The sequence below is a fragment of the Chenopodium quinoa genome, unplaced genomic scaffold, assembly GCF_001683475.1.
Source record: "Chenopodium quinoa cultivar QQ74 unplaced genomic scaffold, ASM168347v1, whole genome shotgun sequence".
In the NCBI taxonomy this organism is placed as follows: Eukaryota; Viridiplantae; Streptophyta; class Magnoliopsida; order Caryophyllales; family Amaranthaceae; genus Chenopodium; species Chenopodium quinoa.
Genome location: NW_018742455.1, coordinates 2,061,473 through 2,087,636, shown reverse-complemented (window position 1 = coordinate 2,087,636; position 26,164 = coordinate 2,061,473). Strand labels below are relative to the sequence as shown.

The 26,164-nt window shown below is 35.8% G+C and overlaps 1 protein-coding gene across 1 annotated transcript; it reads left to right on the top strand.

Moving 5' to 3' along the window:
* The first annotated feature begins 1,270 nt into the window (after window positions 1-1,270).
* On the top strand, window positions 1,271-21,551 carry LOC110718395 (DNA-directed RNA polymerase V subunit 1-like). The gene is made up of 20 exons (XM_021897231.1): window positions 1,271-1,480; window positions 2,697-2,835; window positions 4,384-4,510; window positions 5,626-5,741; window positions 7,370-7,423; window positions 9,018-9,182; window positions 9,669-9,827; window positions 9,904-10,059; window positions 10,175-11,932; window positions 12,084-12,259; window positions 12,621-12,696; window positions 12,797-12,921; window positions 13,146-13,300; window positions 14,480-14,754; window positions 16,143-16,316; window positions 16,684-16,824; window positions 16,925-18,340; window positions 18,884-19,752; window positions 20,602-20,716; window positions 20,808-21,551. The coding sequence occupies exons 2-20, from the start codon at window positions 2,755-2,757 to the stop codon at window positions 21,066-21,068; spliced, it is 6,399 nt and encodes a 2,132-aa protein (XP_021752923.1). The 5' UTR covers window positions 1,271-1,480; window positions 2,697-2,754; the 3' UTR covers window positions 21,069-21,551.
* Window positions 21,552-26,164: the final 4,613 nt, after the last annotated feature.

The window sequence follows — 26,164 nt, the reverse complement described above, 5'->3', positions numbered from 1 at the left end:
TATAAAGAAAAATATTATCAAAATGGATCTTGTTAGATTCGTCTCATTATGAACTTTTTAAATATGTAACTTTTATAAAAAAAATTAATACGCAATTAACGATATTTAACAATAAGTAAATGATGATCAAAAGTTCTGATCTGGTCTGATCTGAATTTATTAAGGAATAAGTAATAAGTATCTGAAATAAGTTGAAGAGAACAAGTCCCAAATCCTTTTTCATTCCCTCAAAACCTGTAAGACTTCGCTCTCCACATATAAAACCCCCTTCTCATTTGGACTTGTGAGTGCTTTGGAATCATACCTCTTTTCTTTTTCTTAATGACAAGCTTGTTATATAGTTCCAAAATTTTGAAAATCGTGTTCTAAGAAAATAAAGGCTTCTTAGAACCAGCTCCATATGATTTGATGAAAGATATTATCTTTAAGGAACTCTTTAAAATCATCAAATAGGATATGTCGTTTAGTGGTAAAGTGACTCCACTTTGCCCTGGCATATTCATAGTCTTTAAAGGCATGGACAAATGTCTCCTCAAAGTTTGGGCATGAAGAACAATAAGAATTTCGGGTGATTGATCTCGAAAAAAAATAGATTTTAAGGTAGCGTAGATCCGTGTTAAAAAATTTCTTTGCATGTTGGTATACTCCTTGCTATCTACTTACTTTTTACTTTTATATTCTATTTTCCAATTAGTCAATTTACACTTGTGTATTCCTTGCTACCTACTTACTTTTTACTTTTTAAAATTTTTATATTTCACAAATAATACACCAAATTACGTATAATACGAATCAAAAGTAGCATATATGGACTCCATAATTATTGATATAATTACGATAATGATTGCATAACACAATTTACACAACCCTCTACAAGTCCCACAACTTTGGTAAAATGGCAAAATTTAGGCGGGATACCTTAAACACTTCGCCAATATTTAGAATTTGAGCCAAACTTTTCAAAAAATTATTTTTTCCTTTTCACCCTTTTGTGGCTTTTTATCAAAGTGGCACATACCCCTTTAACTCCCTTCAAATTCCAAAAATACCCCTTTAACTCTCCTCAATTCCTCAAACCCATTTTGGTAATTTCATAAGTCAAAAAATTTAGTACACCATTCAGCAACAGACTGTGAATATGTGGACCCCACACAAATAGTTTGTGCAGTACTACTGATTGAGAAAAGAGGAAATGGGTATAAGGGTAAAATAGTCATTTCATAAAACCCATTTTTTATTTTTAATTAATTTTTTTTTACCTCAACGACTCACACTATTTGGTTTCACTGCATGTACTACCAAAAGCTTAGACCCCCCATTTCTCTCTCCTCCTTCGTCTTCACTCTCTCTCCTCCGAAATTCGCTTCCGAAATTCGTGAATTTGGGGGTTTTTTGGGGGTAATTTTAGGGTTTTACACTCTCATTTGGCTAAATTAATTTGTTCTTGGACTCGGATAATCAGCACTGTGTTCTGATTTTGGTAAGTCGTTTGATTTTTTCTTAATTCTTGAATTTTTTGGTGTTTGATTTTTTCACTCATTTTAGTGTTACATTTTGGGTTTTTCTTGTGGAATTTCTCAGTAGTGTGGGATCATCTGCGTTTGTTTGTGTTTTACTGAAAGTTATGTTTTTGATTGTGATTTTGCATGTGTATTTATATTCAATTTTTAGTGTATTTTGTTGGGAAATTTCTACAAACAATGTTATCATAATTTTGTATTTTTGGGTAAAAAAATTTCGTATTTTTATGTGATTTTAGAAGAAAATGTTCTATTTTTGTTTTGTTCTTTTCTGGAAAAGTTGATTAAATTGCTTTAATGGCGATGTTAATGAGCCACTGCACTGTGGTTGGAAATTTTAAATGGGATTTTTTTTCCTTTTTTTCTTTGTATCTTTGTGTGCCCTTTTGGTAAAAATTTGGCAATTTGGTTGTATGGAGGAATAATAGTTGTACATAGAGGTAAATGTGGGTTGCCCTAGTTATTCTGGGTATTTGTTTCTTGTGATTTATCTTTTTTAGCGCTTAGTCTTGAGTAAAATAAATGATTAGCTTGGCCGTTAGTCGATTTGTGGCGAAGTGGAGCCGGAGCTAAGAGAATTGATTTGTTGATAGTCTCATTATTGGTTGTGTTTCCTAAGATGGGAGATTTTGTTTTCTTGGGCTATCTGTTGACTGGTTGAAATAATCCTGGCTGTAGAAATCACCTTGTCTTGTACGGAGTAGTATTTTGGGCTTAGGATGAGGTGATACTGTGTATGTCACTCTGACCCGGCTTGAAGTATTAGACAAGACCATTTCATGAAATTTTGTATGATCTTAGTCCGAAATGAAGTCCTCTAACGGCATATTCTTTACCCATGCCGAGTATTCGGCATGGCCACATGAGGGCAATGAAGAGTCATGAGTAACTTAGGTTACACCAATGTATCTTGTTTTTGGATTAATCCATTCTCCGTGTTGAGGAGAATCTTCATACATCAATTGTTAGTTTAATTAGTAGTTTGTAATTTTGTCTAATGAACATGGTTCTTTATATATATATAAATTTTTTTTTTATTGTTTTGAGAGAACTGAAAAAAGCTCACATAGTTTAGGAATACCTTGTTTTCAAAGATGCTGCTGTTAATCTGTTATGAACTTGTGATATAATCACATGTGCTCACTCATTATTGTATGTGTCGATGTTCTTCCACAGGAGTGCTTTTCTCTTGTATGCCACCATAAGTTGAATCAAATTTCTTGTTCTTTCAAAAATGGAGGAAAGTGAGGCTTCAACTGTTCCTGATGGGGAGTTGATTGGAATTAAGTTCGGCCTTGCAAGCGATCATGAAATTGTGAGTAGGCAGCTCAATTTTTCTGTCTCATGCTTTATGTGCGTCATGATATTGCAATGCTGCTAGTTAGTTTGGTCAGCTTGTATACTTCGTATATATCAATTAATCTTGTATTTATTTTCATTGCTCACTTGTGGTTTTATAAAGTACTATCGCTGCTCTGTATTAGCTTCTTAGTTTGGGCATATCCTGCTGTCTAGCTTCTTTAGGTTGTGATTTGTAAAATGGAAATCTTTTTTTGTTCCTGCTGAAATGAAGCCTCTACAAAAGCAAAGGTACACCCTAGTGCCGAAAAATAATCGGTGGGAGTCCTTTCTTTTGAAGCGTAAAGAGTGTAATATAGTTTGGTCAATTGGCATGGAAGTGTACATATATCCGCACATTATATGATTTGTACATGGTGGTTGTGCAAGAGATGGACAACTACAGCTTCTTGTTTTTCTGGTTATAATTTGCTACACATCATAATTTTTGTTTTTTTCTTGAGTACTAATGGACTAATGGTACAAGTATATTAACTATGGATCCAATCATATATCTGTCTTCTATTAAATAAAGATACTTGTAGGTTGTTGAAGTTAAATTAAGCTTAATTTCCAGGTAAAGAATAAGAGTTGCTTGATATTTTACGAGTTACGCCAATAAGGGAGAGGGGTCAATGTCTGGGGTCACCTAGTAGAGATTGAATAAAGCGAAAATTTCCACTAACCGACTAATCGTATGCTTTTCTCTCCCTTCCACCCCTGTTGAATATTTTAGAGAGTAGTACTCCCTTTGTCCTCCAATAAAATCTTTTTGTTAGCGTTGGACACACATAATAAGGGAATTAGAAGGGTGAGTAGATGTTTTGGTGAATATGGGGTCTTAGAATAAATAAATTGATTGGAAGATAGTTAGTGGGTAAAAGGACCTACATGACATTGAGTTTGGAGTTTTAGAGTTTGAGAAAGAAGTTAGTGATGGGGTCAGTTGCATGGATAAATGAGTTAAATTTTCATACATAGTATTAAGTTACAATAAGATTATTTGTGGACATCCTCTCACACCCCATAAGGAAAAGATAATTTGTGACGTAGGGAGTACGATTTTCACTTCAAGCAAGGAAGAAAAATGATGCTACTACTATAGTATGGAGAGTGGCACTTTACAACATTTTTTGTGTGTGTTCTTTCTCACTTGTTTGTCGTTGAATTGCTGTTTTATTATGACGTGTGCAGTGCTCCAATTCCTCCCTCCCTCATCATCATGTCCTATTTCAGCCATCCTGTTTGATGGTGGCTGTTGCTTCTCCCATGTTTCTCTGATTATGACTTGGCTAATAATTCCAGTTCATATACTCTTCTTTGCTTCTAAATATTTATGAGTTAGTTATTATTCTGTAAGAGTATCTCAGATGCGTTGGAGTTTTTAAAAATGCTAGTTGTGGCTAATTTCCGGAAGATGGTATTGAATTTCTTTGAAGGATGACATATTGTTGCCCAAATCTATATGTAGTTGATCTATTATATGTAATGCATAATGAGGTTTTTCCCCCTTTTCACCTTGCAGCGAACGTCTTCCATCAGCGATTGTCCAATTAGTCATGCTAGTCAGTTGGCAAATCCTTTTCTAGGCTTACCTTTGGAAATGGGTAAATGCGAGTCTTGTGGTACTGCAGAACCCGGAAAGTGTGAAGGTAAAACATATCCTCTTTTGTTAAAAATAAAATTTGATGGAAGCAGAATGTCTCTTATCGTGTACAACTGAATAGTGGTTGCTTGAAGGCATGCTGCTGTGAATGACCTTGCCCGGCTATCAATATTTAGTGCGACTGATATGCTCTCCTATATAGAAGGGTGTTATTGTGTGTGTGTGTGTGTGTGTGAGGGAAACAAGTTAGTAGGTTTATCATTGCAAATCAAGCTCCGCCAAAGTCATGAGACTTTGGGGGAAAGAGTTCATACATACTAGTTCGGAACTATCATTGGTATCCCATCTTGCTACTAGATGGGCTATTGAATTGCCTACTCGTTTAACATGAGAAATAACAAAAACAATTAAATTAGTGGCCAACATACCGATTAAATTATATACTTGTAAAGCTAAATCATAGCAACTTGATGAAAGGCACCTGTAGCATAAAAAACACTTTTCTGTTTTATAACAGCATTGAAGTCTTAAGGATCCTCTTTGTATTTATCATTTTATTAATTTACTAGTGTAATCATGGCCAAGCTTTTGTAAACTATAATGTACTTCCCACTTTAGCCTTTAATTGAAATACTCCCTATGTTTTTGTAAGTGCATCACTTCTCTAAATTGGTCATTTTTGTAGTGCATCACTTATTATTTTGGAAATCTTCTCTTATTTAATTATATTTTTAAAAATTAATTTTCTCCGCTCATATCCTTTAGTTTTTACCCTACTACTTTTCTATAATGTTTAATTCTCCAACAAACCCCACTTACAAATCTATGTGCCGGTGAGTAATGGGTTACTAAACTAATGCCTATTAAGGATTCATCATTTCAGTCATCAAGATTTGTCTTAGAAGTTAGAATGTTTACTTCTTCACTAAATTACTGTATTCTATTTTTACCTCATTGTTCACTTTGCCCTCTTTTATACTATACTTGATTTTTCTTTGTGGTTAAAACAAAAATGAAGGAAGATGAGCAAAGTGTGGTGGCTGATTTCCCTTCTTTTAAATCAGTTTAGCTACATCAGTATCCTATCTGGTTTGGTTTTTCATTGTCTGTCACATCTCAAAGATATAAGGTGGTTACTTATTATCAATACCTTATTATCAGGTCACTTCGGCTATATTGAGTTACCAATACCTATCTACCACCCATCTCATGTCAGCGAATTAAAACGTCTGTTGAGCTTAGTGTGCCTCAAGTGTTTAAAGATGAAGTCAAATAAGGTATGAAGTTTTTTTGTTTGTTTTTTTTTTTGAAGAAAAGGTATGGAGTTGAAATAATTGAAGTAAATGTTTTGTAGATCAGTGTTGTTGCAAAAGTACTTTTATTCTGATAAAAAAGGCTGGACACTGCTGGAGTAATGATTATAATATTGTTAATGACATCACTCATCACTGTCTTTTTGTTAAATAGATTTTATTTCACTGTCTTACTTTCATACCATTACCCCTGTTAGAATTTTCTTACTCTTTTTAGTTGATAGTATTTTGAATAAGTTAAAGCATTTGTGGATGGAGTGGGCTTGTGGGCTGCTATTTCTTCATTAAATGCTTTCTTTCACTTTTTATTTTGATCTGACATTATATTCAGTTCTTTACATAATATCATGGTTTCATTTGATAGATATCATTTCTTGATGCTGCAATACTTCACATTATTGATAGTCCTAGATTCCTAAATAAGTTTAAGGTTACCCACATATAAGGTGATATAGGTACTAGATTGGTGGCAATAATTCCTTTGTTTTTAATTACCCACAACATTTCAATAGTGCTTACTATTCACATACTCAACTTAAATTGAATTTTGTGATTTTTACCGGTTAGATTGATTTCAATGAAAAATTTTGTGATCTTGTTAGATTGATTTCAATGTCTGCTTTATTAAAATCTATTACTTCCTCCGTTTTTTTAGATTCTTTGCAAATCGCGGACTCCTAGGCAATTTTGGAGATGAGAGAGAATAAATAAATGGATCGATGTGATTAAGAGTGAGATAGAAAGAGTTTATTATCTAAAAAGGAAAGTGATGCAACTAATTTGAAACTTCCATTTTAGGAAAGTAATGCAACTAAAAAGAACAGAGGAAGTGTAATCTTTTCAAATGTATAATTAAAGTTATAAATGTTTGAAGTTATGCATCTGCAAACGTGAAAATAAGAAACGTTGCTTGTAAAAAAAAAAAGCAAAGGAAGTATATGTAAGAGTAATAAGTAACTGTTTGGTTACAGATAGAAAGTTGCAATTACCATGAATTGGCAATTTGTTTGGAGCTATCCTTTCCGTGATGTGTGTATAATAGTTTGGGTGATCATAAGAAGTCTTCTGCAGTCTTGGGGGAAGGTCTACTTTCCTAAGGGAGCTAGGTAAGCAGCGTTTGCCAATATGTGTGAATTGTAACAGAAGTTCCTATGCCAATTCCAACCAAACAGTTCATCGAATTTCTTCGTGGAATTTATACTTCACATATATTTGGAGCTCAATTGAACAACCAATTAATAGGGAATTGCAATGCCGTACGTAGTTAACTATATTTTCCATAGTAAATTAAGATTCGGCTTCTGCGTATGTACGTAATAGTCCATAATCAGTTTCTGCCTTTGTTCAATTTCACGATACTGTGATATTGTATTGTTGTGTTTTTGGCTATGTAAATTTTAATTTTTTGCCGCCAAATTTCAAAATGATTTGAGTTTTCATTTCGAACATTTTTGCTTGTTCCAATTATAAACTGCTACAATGTTATTTAACTTTGGCTTAAGCTCTTGCGTTGCATGTTATATTTTGCATTGTATGGATAGGCTCAATCCTCTTTGATCTTTCATTTGTTTGCTTGTTGTATATCTTTCCAGTTCCCAGTGAAGAACAATGGTGTTGCGGAGAAATTATTGTCTGCATGTTGTGATGTAAGTATTCATGTTCTGTATGTATATCTTGTTTTTTTTAAAAATTGTGTGACAAACTTACAACTTATGCTCTATATGTTATCTTTAAAATCTGAAATATAAACAAATTGGATGATAACTTTTTGAAGCTAGTGCTGGATTGCTGGTACCCCCCCCCTCTGCCCCCGCGTGGGCTTTAGGATCAATGTATTGAACATATTTAGTTAGGGTAGCTTTGAACAGAGTGCATTTATGTATTGTACATTCTAATGTAGAAGTAAAATAGAATATTACTTTGTATTTACAATTCACCTATAATTAATGAACCTTAATGGTCAGCTCGAAAACAATAAGTGTTGGTGTTGTAGTTTGAAAGGGACCCTTTTTTGTTATCAATGTCTTTCTGAGTTAAGACTTAAGATGGTCAGTTGTGGGAGTCATGACTTCTGAAGGGAAGTGATTAAGTTCATAGTTACTGTTGCAGTGGCAAATTCATGTTGAAGGAAGGGGGTTCCTGTGCTGGCTGTGTTATTTATTCATATTGTCCAACTTTTCTATACCCTTATTCTACAATATTTACACTTTTTTTCTACTTACCCCCTTATCCTAATATTCACCCCTTATTTTTTACCATACATTCAACTTATATACAACCATCTACTTTTTATACATACACTTTCTTTCCTAGTCCATCTTCTCACACCCACTAAACTCTCCTAGAAACAAGAGTCTGCAATAAGAAATCAGAGGGGTAAATGCTTTGGCTATGTTTCTCATGAATTTTGTAACAAGACATTTTTTTTAATACTAATTTAGATAACAATTGTGAGTTAGAAACTTTTAAGGGGTCCCTTTCAAACTACAACACCAACACTTATTGTTTGGTTGAGGTTTTTAGTTATGGAATCTGATACCAAGGGGTTCTAACTCCCCCCCCCCCCCCACCCATGGAATCAGATACCCACCCCTCCCTTTAAGATTCACAATCCATTCTATTTATGAAGGATAGAATCCATTCCAACGATAAAACCAAACAACATTAGATTAGTATGAGTTTTAGAATCCATACCTCTTTAGTATGAGATTCCATACCAATTCATTCCAACTTGATGAACCAAACACCCCCTAAGAGTCTTATATAAACTTTTGCTTTCTTGAATACTTATAGGTCATTAAATTATTTTACTTTGTCTGTTATTACAAAATGAATGCAGATATTAATTAATGCGTAAAACTATTGAGCTTATGTTCATTATTGTTTAATTACATATCACGGTCCAATTTATGAGAAAATAGGCACCATAGGAAAAAAGTCGCAAGTGAACAAATTTTCCTGACTTCAATTCTAGTGTGTAGGATAAAGTCTCAAGTGTACAAATTTTCTTGACTACATTCTAGTTGTAACTTGTAAGTTCATTTTTAATTAAAATTTACCCTGCTGTATGCTATATCTGGACCTGCCATTTTAAGCTTTGTTTATTTGGACTCTTCAGAATGGTGTGTGGAGAAAACTGTGTATTTACCATGTGTTTTTGTTTTGTGTGTGTAAATTTATAGTTTTATATATGCTGTTTTTTGTTTGTATTTACTTCATTGTGGTTCGATTTTTTCTTAGGAAGCCTGCAGTGTATCGATAAAAGATATCAAGAACAGTGACGGGGCTGTTTTCCTTGAGCTGAGAATACCAACCAGATCAAGAGTGCAAGATGGCTGGAACTTTCTTGAAAGATATGGTTACAGATATGGGGATGGTTGTGCTAGGACGCTGCTTCCTTCTGAGGTTTGATCCCATGATTTTTTGCTGTCTTTGGAACTTTCTCAAAAGATTTGGGTTACAGATGTAACTGTGCTGTTTGCTTTGTTATTTACTTTCAATGACATCAAAAGTATTCTGTGTTAAGTGTTGATGTACTCGAAGCTTATGATCTTTGTCAGTTCATATGTATGTTGGTTCCAGTATTGCAATAATGTAATCATAATTGTCGGTTGGTTGACTGAGTTTCAGTAAATCTGTTAGTACCCATCAATATTTTTTTATTGTGTTTTATGTTATTCTTTCTTATGTACCAACACTCTTTCCCTCTTTAAATTTTTCTAATCAAATAATAATCAAAATAGAGTTTAAAATTATCTTATGTATATCTTGATTATCTAAGTGTGCCCCCCTTCCCCGAACTTATCCATTGATGTGCATCCTGGAGTTTAGTCATATTTGCTCATCCATCTACTCACATATTTGCTCATCCATCTACTCACAACTAATCAGGTTCTAGCGATGTTGAAAAAATTACCTGAAGATACAAGAAGAAAGCTTGCAAAGAAAGGATACATCCCGCAAGAGGGGTACATTTTGCGCTATGTACCTGTTCCTCCTAACTGCTTATCTGTTCCAGATGTATCAGATGGAGTTAGTGTTATGTCATCGGTGAGTTGTGCTATATTTGTATGTTTGACATTTCAATACTTAAACCTGTTATAATTATTGCCTTGTGATGTTTTAGGATCTTTGCTCAGCGATGATGAAGAAAGTTCTCAGGCAAATCGAGGTTATAAGGAGCTCTCGATCTGGTGAACCCAATTTCGAGTCGCATGAAGTTGAAGCCAACGATTTGCAAGTTGCTGTTTCACAGTATCTCCAAGTCAGAGGCACTGGGAAGGTATAACTTGTAATGCCCATAGTTTTACTTAGATGTAAAAATGCAATTGCATGAGCTAATTATTATTGGGAGAGTACAGATTTACTTATTAACAGGCAGTAATTTCTTTTGGCAGGCTGCTCATGATGGTGACAACCGGTATGGGGTAAGCAAAGAAGGCAACAACACTTCAAAAGCTTGGGTCGACAAAATGAAAACCTTGTTCATAAGCAAAGGGTCTGGTTTCTCTTCAAGGTCTGTCATCACCGGTGATGCTTACAGGGCTGTAAATGAAGTTGGTGTGCCCTGTGAGATTGCCCAAAAAATGACATTTGAAGAGAGAGTGAACGTGCATAATATACAGTACCTTCAAAATCTGGTAGATAACAACTTGTGTCTCACCTTTAGGGATGGGTTGTCAACATATTCGTTGAGGGAGGGTTCTAAGGGGCATACGTTTCTAAGACTTGGCCAAGTTGTTCATAGGAGGATTATGGATGGGGATATAGTTTTCATTAATCGACCTCCTACTACGCATAAGCATTCTCTTCAAGCATTGCATGTGTACATTCATGAAGATCATGTGGTCAAAATTAACCCTCTTATGTGTGGTCCTCTGGCTGCAGATTTTGATGGGGACTGTGTTCACTTATTTTATCCTCAGTCGCTTTCTGCTAGGGCTGAAGTTTTGGAGCTGTTTTCTGTTGAGAAACAGTTGCTGAGTTCACATAATGGAAATCTGAACTTGCAGCTATCTACTGATTCTCTGTTGTCTTTAAAGACTATGTTTAAGGTTCATTTTCTTGACAGATCATCGGCTAACCAATTGGCTATGTATGCCTCTAATCTTTTGCCATCTCCTGCACTGTGGAAAGCATGTCCTTCAGTTTCGAAAAAAGAGAAAGCATATTCTTCTGGTCCTCTCTGGACTGCTCAGCAAGTTTTGCAGACGGCTTTACCAACCCACTTTGAATGTCATGGCGATAGACTGTTGATACATGACAGTGAAGTATTAAAGTTAGACTTCAATCGGGATATTGTGGCATCAGTCATTAGTGACGTTCTCACGTCATTGTTCTTTAACAAAAGCCCAAAAGATGCTTTGAACTTTTTTGACTCTTTGCAACCCCTTTTGATGGAAAATTTGTTTTCTGAGGGTTTTAGTGTGGGGCTGCATGATTTTTTTTTCCCCAAATCTGAGTTGCAAAATATTCAAAGGAATTTACAAGATCTTTCACCCCTGTTAATGCAGCTAAGATCATCCTTCAATGAACTAGTGCAGCTGCAATTTGAAAATCATATTCGGGAGCTCAAATCCCCAGTTGGAAATTTTATTCTTATATCTTCAGCACTTGGAAATCTGATTGATTCTAGGAGTGACTCTGCAATTGATAAAATTGTTCAGCAAATTGGGTTTTTGGGACTGCAGCTTTCTGATAGAAGGAAGTTTTATTCTAGTGGACTGGTGGAGGAAGTGGCTAGTCTCTTTCAACAAAAGTATCCATATGCAACTTCGCATCCTTCAGAGGAGTTTGGATTTGTAACAAGTTGTTTCTTCCATGGCCTGGATCCTTATGAAGAGATAGTTCACTCTATTGCTACCAGGGAGGTAATTGTCCGTTCATCAAAAGGACTGGCTGAGCCTGGAACGCTGTTTAAGAATTTGATGGCAGTTCTTAGAGATGTTGTCATTTGTTATGATGGCACCGTTAGAAATATCAGCAGTAATTCTGTCATTCAATTTGAATATGGGATTGGTGGGATGGCATCCCAGAGTCTGTTTCCTGCTGGAGAGCCTGTTGGAGTTTTGGCAGCAACTGCCATGTCAAATCCTGCTTACAAGGCTGTTCTGGACTCTTCTCCCAATAGTAATTCTTCTTGGGATATGATGAAGGTATTCTTTCATTGTCTGTTTAGTTATTACTAACAAGAACATATTGACTTTAAATTGTTAATCTAGCTTATGGTGTATGTTTACTTGATGAATTTCTATTTGAATTCTTATTCCTTGTTTGTTAGCTGCTGATTCATCTTACTTGTACCAGGAAATATTGTTCTGCCGTGCGAATTTCAGGAATGATAATAATGATTGGCGGGTTATATTATATCTGAATGATTGTTGTTGTGGTAGGAAGTATTGTCAAGAAAATGCATCATGCCTGGTAAAAAATCATTTGAAAAAGGTTAGCCTCAGAGATGCTGCAATTGAGCTATCAATTGAGTAAGTTTCTTTTACCACCTTTTTTTGGGTATAAGTATTCTATATGGTGTTGTTGTTATGCCTTGTTGAGAAATTTATGTTGCCATATCTCTTCAGTACTTTTTCCCTTGGTCCATAAGTAATATTCTTAACTACTTATGTTTGATTCAAATTGTCAATCATTCATGTACAGTCGTACAGATGTGCTTACAAAATTAAAATGTTGATTTATTGTGTGATCCAAGTCTTTCTAGTATATTCAAATGAGTGATGCTATGTTGGTAAATGTTTGTTCTTTACAGTTGCAATAGATGCTTTACATTCCATATATATTTTATCTGTTTTTATGCTGCTTGAATGCTTATGGGATCGCTCCATACAGGTACAAGCGGCCAAAGCTTGAACCTGAAAGTTGTGAAATGGACACAGGACTTGTTGGTCATATTCATCTCAATGTGGTTTGTAGACTTTTTACCCTCTTATATCTTATTGACTTTGTAAACATTAGTTTTCCTTGTAGAAAGGTTTCAATTATGTGACAAGTTTTATGTTGTGTAGGGCTTGCTAAAGTCATCGGGCATTGGTATGCGTGACATTTTACAAAAATGTGAAGAACAAGTAAACATGTTGCGTAAGAAGAAGAAATATAGTTATCATTTTAAGAGGATACTTTTGTCTGTCAGGTAGGTTCATGACATGTTTCTTGTTTTTTTGCAGTGTAGTATCTGATTGTTCTGATGGTGATAATTTGATGATAGTTATTCATACATAATTTCGTGGATAAAACAGTGCATAATAATTTTGAGTCATAATAGCTGTGTCAATTATGATCCCTGCTTATGCTATGGATGACTGCGAATGCTTCTGATAGCTCTGATTTCTGAATCTCTTTCTTCTCTGATGGCAGTGAATGTTGCTTTTTCAACCATTCTGATAGCAAATGGACTGACATGCCATGTTTGAAATTCTATTGGCAAGACATGCCCGACTCTGATTTGGAAAGAACAAAACATATCATGGCTGATATGATCTGCCCAGTTCTATTGGATACAATTATTAAAGGTTCTTTTTACTTAATTTTGGGAAATTTTCAGAATTTGCTTGATAAATTCTATTTGTACTGAGTTGCTTTCTTGTGGTATGAATGTTTTGCCCCCATGTTTAACTTTTGTACTGCAGTGGATGTCATTTCCGTTTCAAAGCATGTTAGCTTAAGTATGCTGTAATAGCAATGGTTTTGTCGCTCAATTGCGGGGAGTTTAATCTGTATCTTAGAAACTGTGTTTTTTAGCGATAAGTTGTGCTGTGTAAGATGTGTGTATCTGTGTAGGTGATGCTAGTAAGTTTATTGGTCAAGAACAGGACTGTAAGCTTCTAGAAGAATGATAGTTTGGGAGTAAGGAGATATATTCTTGCTTTAACACTTAATTGGTTTCATGCATCTTCTGATTTTCAGCTGCAACTTTATGGAATATTTTTTTACTTTTACTAGTTATGATTCCCTCTGTTATGTAAAGCTCACAACACTCTGTAAATATGAAATATGGATTGATTACTTTGTCTGCAATAGGTACTCACTTGTCCAACACTTGTGTATGGATTACCCATGCAGTTTTGAGTTTTGACCTTTATTTTAAGATGGTCATAGTGGAAATTACTAGCTTAATGAGTTAAGACTGATTTAGGGAGTGAAATCATTTAGAAGAGTGAAAATTTTGTTTTTAACTGTAAATGGTGCTGGCACCTAATTTGTGATAAAAGGATGTAGGTTTTATGCATAGGATAACAGTTATAATTTTACTGAGTGTTAGGATGCAAATAAGGTTGTAATGTAACATTACACTGATTATGTTTGTGTAAATGATACCTGGTTTAATTGGTTCCTTGGTTTTGGGTGAAATGAAGGTGTTGAAAGATGTGGAATCTTTAGTCTTCTTTTCTTTTCGTTGCAAGGTTTTTAAACTTGGTTTGAGATGAGTTGAAAGAGAGGGTTTTGATGGTATGGAGTTCCTTTTTGCATTATTATGGAAGACTTGTCCTATTCTGATGTACTTTCTTATCAATAATTCTAATGACATTTTCCCTTCTAAGAGAATCAGAACATTGTTGCATGGAAATCTGAATTAGGATACTGCTTCTGCACTGAGTGGAGGCTGCTATATGTGTTCTTTCTGTTAAATTTTCTCCTGAAGATCGGATGAATTTAGTAAATCTTGAAATTTGTTTTGTTTTGTTTTGCAGGTGATCCTCGAATTTCCACTGTCAATATTACCTGGATTAGTCCAGGCACTACAACTTGGGTACAGAGTCCCTGTAGCAGTACAAAGGGTGAATTAGCTGTGGAGGTGGCTCTGGAGAAGACAGCTGTCAGGCAAAGTGGTGATGCGTGGAGGATTGTACTGGATTGTTGTCTACCTGTATTTCATCTGATTGATACAAGGCGCTCTATTCCATACGCAATAAAGCAAATCCAGGATTTATTTGGAATATCCTGCGCCTTTGATCAGGCAGTGCAGGTACATTTCAACTGATTTTCCATCACTACTTGCTTGTATTGCTTTATTTCCATCCTCTAAACATCTTTTATATATTGGTGTGATATAGACTGCGTCTTGCTCCAGGTGATTTTAAAATTTTTTCTTTTGTAATTTAGATACCCATTTGATTTGATTAAAAATCGTGTCTTGATACATTGAAGCTTAGTGTGTCGGTTACTACCAACATCTTTGAGGTTTGTATAAGGGCCCTGTGACTTGACATGCTTCTTTGAAGTAGAAGGGAAAATGAGTGCTGCTCCGTATTACTATTGTCTCCTGCTTCAAAGATCCCTTGAGATTAGAATTCAGCTTTTTATATCATGTTTTTTGGCTATGAGATTGTATTGTGCGCTGGTTGTTTTGGTTTTGGCTGGATTTGCATTTAGATATGTGCCTTTTGCTCTTTGGTTTATCATCTTGTTGGAAGCAGGTGCTGTGTTTTTTTTTATCCCCTTGGTCAACAAATTTTCAGCCTGTTTTGTATCACCTAGCATTGTTGTGTTCATCGTCATGCTTAGTAATGCTTAGTAACTTTGACTCTGTATGCGTGTGGATTCAACCTGTGTATTAGTTATCATTCGGTTATTTATGTATATTCCTTGTTGACAATGCTCTGAGTTGATGTAGTAATTATTAATTTTCATTCTTAGGATAAACTTACTAAATTTTATCTAATTTTGTGGTTTGTGGAAATAGTCTATATAATTCTTCTTTTCTTTGCCAATATAATGTTTGGGGTGAACCTCTCCTTTTTGGGTTCACACCGATGTGAACTCTATCTATCTATGCATTGGCACAACTTTAGGTAATTAGATGTTGCTGCATGGTTCTTAATTGTTACAATGATCTGAGACTGGTGTTCAATTTCCTGAGGCGGCGACTCTACTCATTATCTAAAAGCTTCTGATTTTGCACAAATTTATTTGAAGATATATCTGATTGTGGAGATACCTAAGTCTCTCTCTCTCTCTCTCTCTCTCTCTCTCTCTCTCTCTCTCTCTCTCTCTCTCTTCATTAAACTTAGGTTTTCCATGCATAACATTTGCTAATATTTGCGAGTAGTAGACAGTCACTTTTGTATTTGCAATTATATTCTCTTCATTAACACTGGTGCTTTATTGTTACTTCCTTTGTTTGATTCGTCTCAGTGTCTCACTTTTATTGTCATAACATAATATTATTATAAATTAAAATTTTAAAACTTTAGTAGTAATATAAGATATTAGCTATTGAACCAATGCATTTTCAAGCGGTGAATTGGGAAGTGTTGCAAGTTATAAAAGAACTGAGGAAGTATTACTGTTTTCTTAAAAAAATCAAAATTTGTTTGACCAACTCGCTAAATGTATGTTTTCTGGTAATTGCAGCGCCTTTCAACATCTGTAACTATGGTCACAAAAGGTGTTCTCAAAGAGCATCTGCTTTTGTTGGCCAGTAGTATGACTTGCGCAGGGAATTTGGTTGGCTTCAATACGAATGGAATAAAGACTTTATGCCGAACACTGAATGTTCAAATTCCTTTCACTGAGGCAACTCTATATGTAAGAAGTTTCACTTTATTTAATTTTATTTTTAGTTCTTGATACTCCTCAAGTTCATCATATAAGGCAATTGCTGTTCATAGCTGAGGCAGAAAAGGATCCTTTGAATCAGGATATTTAAAAGTTTATGAGTATTTGATAATTTTTATAAACATTGCATCAAATGCTGATCCGAGGAAGTGAGAATTATCTAGAAAATTTGTGTTTAATGCTGAATTTTTTTCCCTTGAATGAAATTAATTTATGACATATAAAACTATATTATGTGGCCTATATAATGAATGAGAGTAACTAGTATTTATTATCAGTGATCTTTTAATGATATTTAATATATTGTGTCGTGTATGTTTTTTTCCTCCTTGGCCAGACACCGCGCAAGTGTTTTGAAAGAGCTTCTGAGAAGTGTCATGTGGATACTCTGGCAAGCATTGTAGGATCATGCTCGTGGGGTAAGCGTGTTGCTATTGGTACTGGTGCCAAGTTCGATCTCCTCTGGGACACAAAAGAGGTATTGTGTCCTGTTTATAATTCACGTGTGTTTGAAAATCTATATTCGCCGTTTGTTATTTCATCCAATTGCTTTGCTGATCACTATTCAAATCCCACAGATTGAATTGGCTGACAAACCAACTGATGTTTACAACTTCCTTCATCTGATGAGTAGCGCAAATGAGGAAGAGGTTGATAGTGGGGGTTTGGGTGAAGATATTGACAACTTTGACACGGATGTATACATGGAACAAGCTTTATCCCCTGAACAGGAAAACAAGGCTGTCTTTGACGACGCTATTGAAATGGGTTTAGATTCTGTAATTCCTGGAGCAGGTGGATCAAGTTGGGATGCAATACCTTCATCTGGTATAGGATGGAATGCAAACAAAACTGATACTGGTTCTGGCTCAGCAGAAGGCAGTGGTTGGTCTTCTTGGGGATCAAAGAAAAGTCAGTCACAGCCAGAAGATGCATCCAAGTCTGATGGTTGGTCTTCGTGGGGGTCGAAGAAAAATCAGCCACAGCCAGAAGATTTATCGAAGATTGATGAATTGGATGCATCAAAAATTTGGGGTGGATCTAATCATGGGGAGCCTTCACCTACTTGGGGCCAACCAGTCAAAGAGCCTAATGACACTAGCATCAAGAATGATCTTAAGGAAGTTTGTGGCTCTGTCTCAGCAGATGGTGGTGGTTGGGCAAATTGGGGTTCAAAGAAAGATCTGTCCAAGCAAGAAGATTCACCAAGAACAGGTGGTTGGGAATCTTCAAAGTCTTGGGCTGGGTCTAAACCAAAACAACCTTCATCTGCATGGGGTGCAGTCAAAGAGGCTGATGAAAATGCAGGCTGGAAGGAAAGTGATTCCCAAAAAGATCTTGCTTCCGGCTCCGGAGAAGGTGGTGGTTGGTCAGCTTGGGGACCAAAGAAGGATCTTCCACAGCCTGAAAGTTCATCTAAGGAAAATGGTTGGGATGCGAATGATTCTAATTCTAAAGAGCCCTGTAAAGCCTGGGGTAAACCAGCCAAAGAAACTGATTGCGTTGGGTGGAAGAAAAATGATCCTCAAGGAGATTCTGGGAACCTGGGAGGAACAAGTGGCTGGAATTATGAACAGAATCAGCGTTCAAGTTCTAAAGGCTGGGATTCTACTGGAGGAAAGGATACCAGATTCGGAAGAAGTAATGACTGGGCTAGTAAGGGTGAGAAAAAAGGGGGAAATAAACTAGATTGTGCAAGACAAGGAAAACCCTGGGGTAAAAGTCATAAAGGGTCTGGTAGCTGGAGCTCTGGTCAGGGTAACCAGCACCCTGTTTCCCAAGGGGTATCTGAGAAAGTAGAGAACAAGGCAGTGACTTGGGGACAGCCTAAAGATTCATCCTGGCAAAAGAACGACGACAATAATGATGGTGGATGGGGTTCTTCAAAGATCAATCAGCAGGGAGTCGGTAGAAGCTGGGATTCCAATAAGAAAGGAAGCAATGTTCAGTCTTGGGGACAGCAAGTTGACCCAACCAGTAATGATAGCAAAGAGGTAAAGGACTTTCCTCATTTGTTCAACAGACCACTTGAAATTTGAATTGCTTTTATATCTTGCAGAGTTAAACCTAAATTATATACCTGTATTTTTGTTTTTCTATTGATTTTATTTTGTATACTGCATGATATCTCTGTTATCAAAGCTTTTTTTCTAACATAATTTTTGGTGTAAATCCTATATGGCTGATCTATCATGTACTCATTTTACAGTACTACCTTTTTTTTTTTGTTTTTTTGTGACACACTTTGACCTTTTGTACTATTCTCCTATTAGCTTTAAGTTAATTTTTTTTACTTATATATAATTGTTTAATGTTGTATAATATATTGTTGGAGAAGTCTCAATTTATATTTTCATAATATCAACCGTACTATTAAAGATATTAATGGTCAAACTTATGCCTTGGCATGCGTGAAAAGTGCTAGTGTCTCAATAGTAATGGGGGGAGTATGATTTAGGAGATTTAACGCAGATATATTTGTGTTGTTTTAATAATTCTTATTATGAAGAAAGAAATCTGATAAAGTTTATCAACAGGATAAGAACATTGGAAGTAGTGCCGATGGGTGGAGTTCTGGCAAGGTTAATGGTAATACAAGTCCTGGTGGCTGGGGCACTAGTAAAGCCAATGGTGTTTCCAGCTCTGGGGGATCTCAAAAGGAAGGCAGGCCACAGGCATCTGCTTGGGGACAGTCGGACAATAGCAATGAAGCTGCAGGTAGCTGGAAGTTAGAGAAGGGAAGTGGGGCTAGTGGGTCTGGAAGTTGGGACTTTCAGAAGAAAGAAAACAATGCAAAATCCTCTTGGGGACAACCAAAGAGTAATGCTGAAAGTGTTGGTGACTGGAAACTGGATAAGGCCTCTGCAGAAGATGGTCTGAGTAACTGGGATGCCAAAAAAGGAGAGGGTAAGTCTCAATCTTCATGGGGACAGCCTAGTGATTCAACCCTAAAGAAGTCTGCACTAAGTTCTGATCAATGGGGTTCTGATAAGTCAAAGCAGTCTGAGGATTCATCTGGTTGGGGTTCTGAAGAGACCAACTTTGTAAAGGATAGTGAGAAACAAGACTCTTGGGGGAAACCAAATTCTTCAGCTTGGAAGAAGGATTCTTCTGATGATTCACAATCACCTTGGGGACAGCCTGGAGGGTCTGGATGGAATAAAAAACGGCCTGAAGGTGGTCGTGGCTGGGGCTCCTCAAACACTGGTGAGTGGAAAAGCAGGAAGAATCAAAATCATAACCCTAACCAGAATCGACCTCCAAGGGGACAAAATGATGATTCTGCAAGTGTGGCACTAACTGCTACTAGAAAAAGAATGGACTTATTTCCAGCTGAAGAGCAAGATGTCCTATCTGAAGTTGAATTGGTTATGCAGTCGATTCGAAGAATCATGCATCAGTCTGGGTATATCTACAACTTTTCTCTACTGTATTTAATTGATTGATGCATTTCTTAGTTTAATTTGCAAGGATGATAATTGTTGTCCGTTTCTTATTAGTTGAAAAGTTTTGACATAGGCTCTATATATTACCTTGTTCCTTCAGTGATTATTGAAAAAAGTGATGCTGTCTTGTTAGATTCATTTCACCTAGGAGTATTGATAATTTGATATTTGTTTTCTTTTGTTTTTTGTGACTTCATTTTCTGAATATCATTTTATTTTTTTAGGTCTGTCGATAAGTGAATATATTGATAGTTTTGTCTGTCGATAAGTGAATATATTGATAGTTTTGTCTGTCGATAAGTGAATATATTGTTAGATGCATTTCACCTAGAATGGACTCATTTAGCTTTTTGTCTGCCGATAAAGTGAATATATTGATAGTTGAAATCCTGTGTTGGCACATGTGTCAACTAAAATGAAACAAAGTATAAATCTGCATTTCTGTGTGAAAGAATGGTACAGGGTTCACAGATACAAACCAGAGGTGTACTGGAAGGTGCAAACTCTGATGGTGACAAACTGACAACTGGACTATTGATGATAAATTCTGGTTTTATCAGTTGAAAATACCTAGGAGTAGGTGTGCAGAACTTGGTTTGTTTCTTCTGGCTGTTTGTATGATTTATGCAGGTAGTTGGAATTATTTAATTTGTGGGGGGGGGGGGGGGGGGGATCTTGTGCTGGGCTGGGTGAGACCGTGAGAATTACACAAACGGGAAATTTTTGTACATCAATCTGATAGCATTTCTTTATTTATTAAGCTTTCCTTTTTCACTGACTGGCATTGTGTTACAATTATTAATTTGTAGGTGTAATGATGGAGAACCTCTTCCTCCTGATGATCAAAAGTATGTTATTGACAATGTGCTGAACTACCATCCTGATAAAGCGGCTAAAATTGGGGCTGGAGTTGATTTTATTACGGTATTCTATACGTAGCTCTTGCTATTGAAATCCTTTTTTATTTTATGAAGTCTAAATAATTTCTAAAATCTTTTCATGTTGCTATATTCAGGTTAAAAAGCATAGCAACTTCCAAGAAAGCCGTTGCTTTTATGTGGTTTCAACAGACGGACAGAATGTGGACTTCTCATACATCAAGTGCTTGGAGACTTATGTTAAGGGAAAGTACCCTTCAGTTGCCGAGTCCTTCACATCCAAGTATTTCAGAAGGCCTCCTCGTCCTGGAGGTAATCCCTCACCTGCAAGTCCCTCGCCTGCTAGCCCTTTGCCTGCAAGCCCCCCACCTCCAAGTCCTTTACCACCAAGCTCCTGATAAGTGTTGGTTGTTTTGATGGGTAATATTCTTGCTTTATTTTGTGTACATAACTAGATATCAGTAGCTGTTTTTCAGCCAAGAATTTAGCTTTGAATGCTCTCCTTACATTCCCGCTCCCCTTTGGAAGCGCATTGCTAGTGTCACTCATGCATTGAGTCATGGGGTTGTTTCTGATAACTTTATGCCTGGTGAATTTTGTACAGAATTAGAAGTTATTTCAGCTAGGAGTAAAGTGTACATGACTGTAAAGTTTTGGCGTCTAGGAATGAGTTCACTTCTATGTTGCCTCCTTTCTTTCTAGATAGTTTTCTGTATCAGCTGCCAGATTTTGTTGCCTTCCATTCTTGTTGAAATGGAACTCTCTGCTGATGCCATAATGCAACTACTACTAATTGATAGGTCAATAGCTAAGTTAATATTCTCGTGTTTGTCCGCATTCCTTGATATGTATGCAAGTTAAAAACCTATGTGCTTGTAGCATGCAGTTGTTTTGAAATTCATCAGACTACTACAGGTGTGCAATAGCCTTATATCTTGAAGAGCACTATTCTCATCTTTGTACAACGTTTGTAGCCTTGACTAGATTATGAAATGTCTTAAGAAGTTAAAGCTTTGCCAATGTTAAAACAAGTACCAAGAAGCTAAATTTTTTGCACAAACTTTCATATGTGGCTGGCCACACCAGCCACAAATTACTTTCCTTCTCGAGATAGCAATTGGATTTTCTCTCTCCTCTTTTCTTCTACACCACAAATATGGGTTTTCAATTAGGCGAAAATTGAAGATGCTCCTTATCAAATTGTTGCAATTAATGGCCGAAATCATTATTATTGGTCGCTGAAACACTGATTGCCAGTGGATTAGAAGTCGAAATTGTTGTTGCTGGTTGTTTGGTTGCGCAGGGGAAAAGAGCAGGAGGAGTTGTGGTTTAACAATGGAGTTGGGAGGAGGAAGAAAAAGTCAAGAGTGAAGGAATGGGGGCGGAGATTCACTGGACTACTCGTACTCCCTCGTCAACCGTCATTCCGTCAATCTCGTCATTTCTAGCTACTTTTTTTTCAACACAATTTCCTAGCTACCTGACAGCAATCAAGGAAATATATATGGTAGGACTTTTTATTTTGTTTTAATCTTTTTCAACTTATTTTGGGGTTATTTTGCACCCATTCAAATTCATAGATTTTGGAAGTGCGTGAGAAGGGAGATGGTTGATTGTTGTGGTGGTTGGAATTGGTGATTTGGTGCTGCTTTAGTGATGGAATTGGTGGCTAGGTCAGGGGTTACTAGATCGGAGGGGTTACTAGGTAAGTTAGAGGGGTTACTAGGTTCGAGGTTACTACGTAGGTTGGAGGGGTTACTTGGTCAGGGGTTACTAGTTACTAGGTCATCAATAGAGGTTACTTGATTAAGAGTTACTTGTATGTTAGTTGGCCACACCGTGTGGCCAGCCATACACAAAACCTACTGAATTTTTTGTTGGTACGAAGACGTTATGCCAGCAATTTCCTTTTTAACAGGCTCAAAGTTTTAGTCAGAAAAGCATTTGAAACTAAGAATGACTCAATTAAATCAAAATTAAGTAGTTACTGCTAAACCCTACATGGCTACATGTAAAGAAGCTTTGATGAAGTGGGTTTAAAATCAATATTCCATTCCAAGTAATTGACGTAAAAATGTAGACATACTAGTTGTTACCTATGAATTGGGAGAGGTTCTTCTCTATAACTTAGCTTTGATCGGAAATGGATTTTTTCAAGAACTTACGACTTACCTACATGGCTATCACTTGCGACTTTGCGAGAAAGCAAAAGGACAATTTGAGAATGAAATATTTTTGTGATAAAACTTGTGGCGAATTTTTCCCGTCCATATCTGAAATAAAATTCTACTGCAAGACTTACTACATTTTTTTTTTCGATTGGACTTACTACCATTTTATGTGTTAATACATTAAGATTTGAACCTGAAATATCTCACTTAATTGAAGATGACTTACCATTCACATTTAGAGGTGTGAAACCTTACTAGAATTTGACCATATCGGTAGATTTAAGTTCGGAAAAGTATTGTGTAGGACAGACTTATGTGAGTCTAATCATACAAAAAAAAAAAAAAAAAAAAAAAAAAAAAAGAGGTCAGATATTAGATAATAAGTATAAGAAATTAGATTACAAGTGTCAGAAATTAGATATTAATTGTCAGGTATTAGATAATAAGTATTAAAAATTAGATAATATTGGTCAAATATTAGATAATAAGTGTCAGAAATTAGAAAATATTGATCAAATATTAGACGATATTGATCAGATATTAGACATATATTCGGTAAATACACAGTTGTTGCAATAGAAAGCCTTATTGTATTTAGTGATCTGAAAACCAGCAGCAGAACTTTCATGACCAAGGGATGATTATGCACTATGAAATCAAGTGATGAGAAAATGACAGCCACGCTACCATCTCAACCACGTTTGCAGTTTGCACGAAGGACTAAGAGAAAATGAATTTTTTTGAAATGAAAATTTTCCATCAACAATCAAATACAGAGCATGAACCAAGGCAGTAAAACAGATTAAAGAAGGGTGCACATCAAAACTTGAACATAAATAATTAACATTTGAAGCAAGGGTGGAATAGCGACTAAGAGTTGTTCGATTGGTGCAAGTTGTGTGCGATGGGCGAGTGGTGGACGGTACTATGGGTAAGGAGTTGGGGATGGGAGGGGGAGGGTGGTCGTCAGTCTCCGACAAATGGCTAGGTAATGGTAGTGGAAATGGGTGAGGAATGGATGTGTGCATTATAAACCGGACTCACGTGAACGGTCTCACGCAAAACCTTCTCTTCAAGTTCAGTCCCGGTCTTTGAAAATAAGGATTTTGGATTTTTAGTTCGATTTTGGTAAAAAATGAATATTTCGGTCTATATTGAAAACCTGGTTTGCATATAATTTTTTAATTAAATGTCTTAAGCTTTTAGCCTTCCTAAAACCGAAGAACCTAGCTGATTATCATCTCTCCATCTCATTTTCACTTTATGTTACTCCAACCGGGGACCATCATTATTCCTTCTTGCATCACTTTCCATTTTATCTCGCACTCCCCCTTGACTCTTAATCTCTCGCACCAGGTCACTAGCGAGGCGCCGATCGACGACCAATTTTGATTTAAATTTAAATCAAATTCGATTAAATGGATTGAATACTTGAATTAATTTATATATTAATGTAACACCCTAGAAATTCCTTTCTTTCAAAATACATGTTTTGCCCTGTTTAAAAATTTAAATAGGAATATCTAAGATATTACCGCCACCGTGAAAACGGCTAAGGCAACCATCAAAGACACACAGCGGAAGACTAACTTCAAAACCGTTCAAAACAAGTCAACTTGAAAAGTCAACCAACGAAAGTAAAGTCAAAACCAAAGTCAAACGAAGTAAAATAAAACCATCCTACAACTTGGAACCATTGTAGGCCCTTATTAAAACCAAACCGACTTTAAAACTTTTGTGTTAGTCATGCATGATAATAATATCATAAATAATTAAAGCGTTAAACCCATCATATACTTATAGAAACTAGCATGATTCGCTCTTCACCCATGCCCATTCATGAATATGTTTCATCACCTGAAAACCTCCTCTCTACTTGTCCCCACTACTCGCCATTAGAAAATGGGTTGTCATAGGGCCAAAGTAAAGACATGGCCAAACACACAAACACAAACAATCAGCAAAGCTGAGTACATAAGCGTAATTAAACACACTAACATGATTTCACCTATCAACACACACTTACCTCATTACACCTGTTCACAAGCGCACACACCAATCAACAAGACACAATGACTAGACACTAATTAATTCATTTAGCGTTGATTACGGTTTGAACGGGTTTCCTCCTCCTAACCTCCCCCAAATAAATTGAGGTTAACTGACACGGGAGCTAACCGTGCCAGCGACAAAACCATTCAAAGGTGGCGGAATTCCTGCGCATAATAATAAATAAAAAGGAATGTACAGCGTCCTGTACTCCATTAGAAGTTATGGTTAAATATAAAACCCCATAACTCCCCCCATTGTTCATACTCAAGGTATATACATTCCAATAGTTTTGGTGCGTAATCTCTTTCACTTTACGTTATTTACCTTTTATTGGATTTGGTGATGACTCTCAAAGCATCAGAAAACAATCAACAATAATTATTCAATCAATCAAACATACCAAATTAATTCTTGAATAACTAGTGACCACATATTATTTAATGTTGAACCTTTTTTAATTCTATCTCAGTGTCAAAGACACCTTAAACGCATAATGCGCCAAAAAAAAAATCCTATCCCTCGGTGTTAAAAACACCTTAAGTGCACAAAGGCACCAACGTACAATTTATTCCTTGTGTACATAGACACTTATATAGCTCTTTCCTCATGCTTAAAGCATCAATAAAAATTATTTGAACCATAATAAAATTCCTTTTCAATATTTCAAACATAATTAAACATGTAGTTTAATTAATCATGCCTTCTAACATGCCATAAATAAAAATGTGGTTAGAACACAACATGCCCAAAATATAATTTTCCAACCATAAACCATCACAAATAATTCATGCTTCACAATTCAATCACCAACACCATTGATTCACAATTCCATACATAAACCTTAACATGATACTACTTGTAATTGATTGAAATCAAGCCTAGCATGATTCTACATCATCAAAATATGCTAAGTACGCGAACGTACTTCAAATAAGTTCTTAAAATAACCGAGTACTCTACAACAATTCTCGAACCAAGTCTCCTACATAAAGGGACAATAATACTATATTAATTACCCTTGTATACATAATTTCCAGCAACTTAAACTCACTTTAAATAACTTATAATAATCTAAAAATTATTTTAAAACCCCTAATTAAACTCCTTTTTAATGATCACACCCTTTTATTAAAAATCACAATTATACTACTTTAAATAAAATTCCAACATTTTAAACTAATCAAAAATCCTTTAAAACTTCATCAAAATACATCTTTATACTTAAATTATCCATAGAAACATTAAATTATCTCTTACCCCTTTTAAACTCA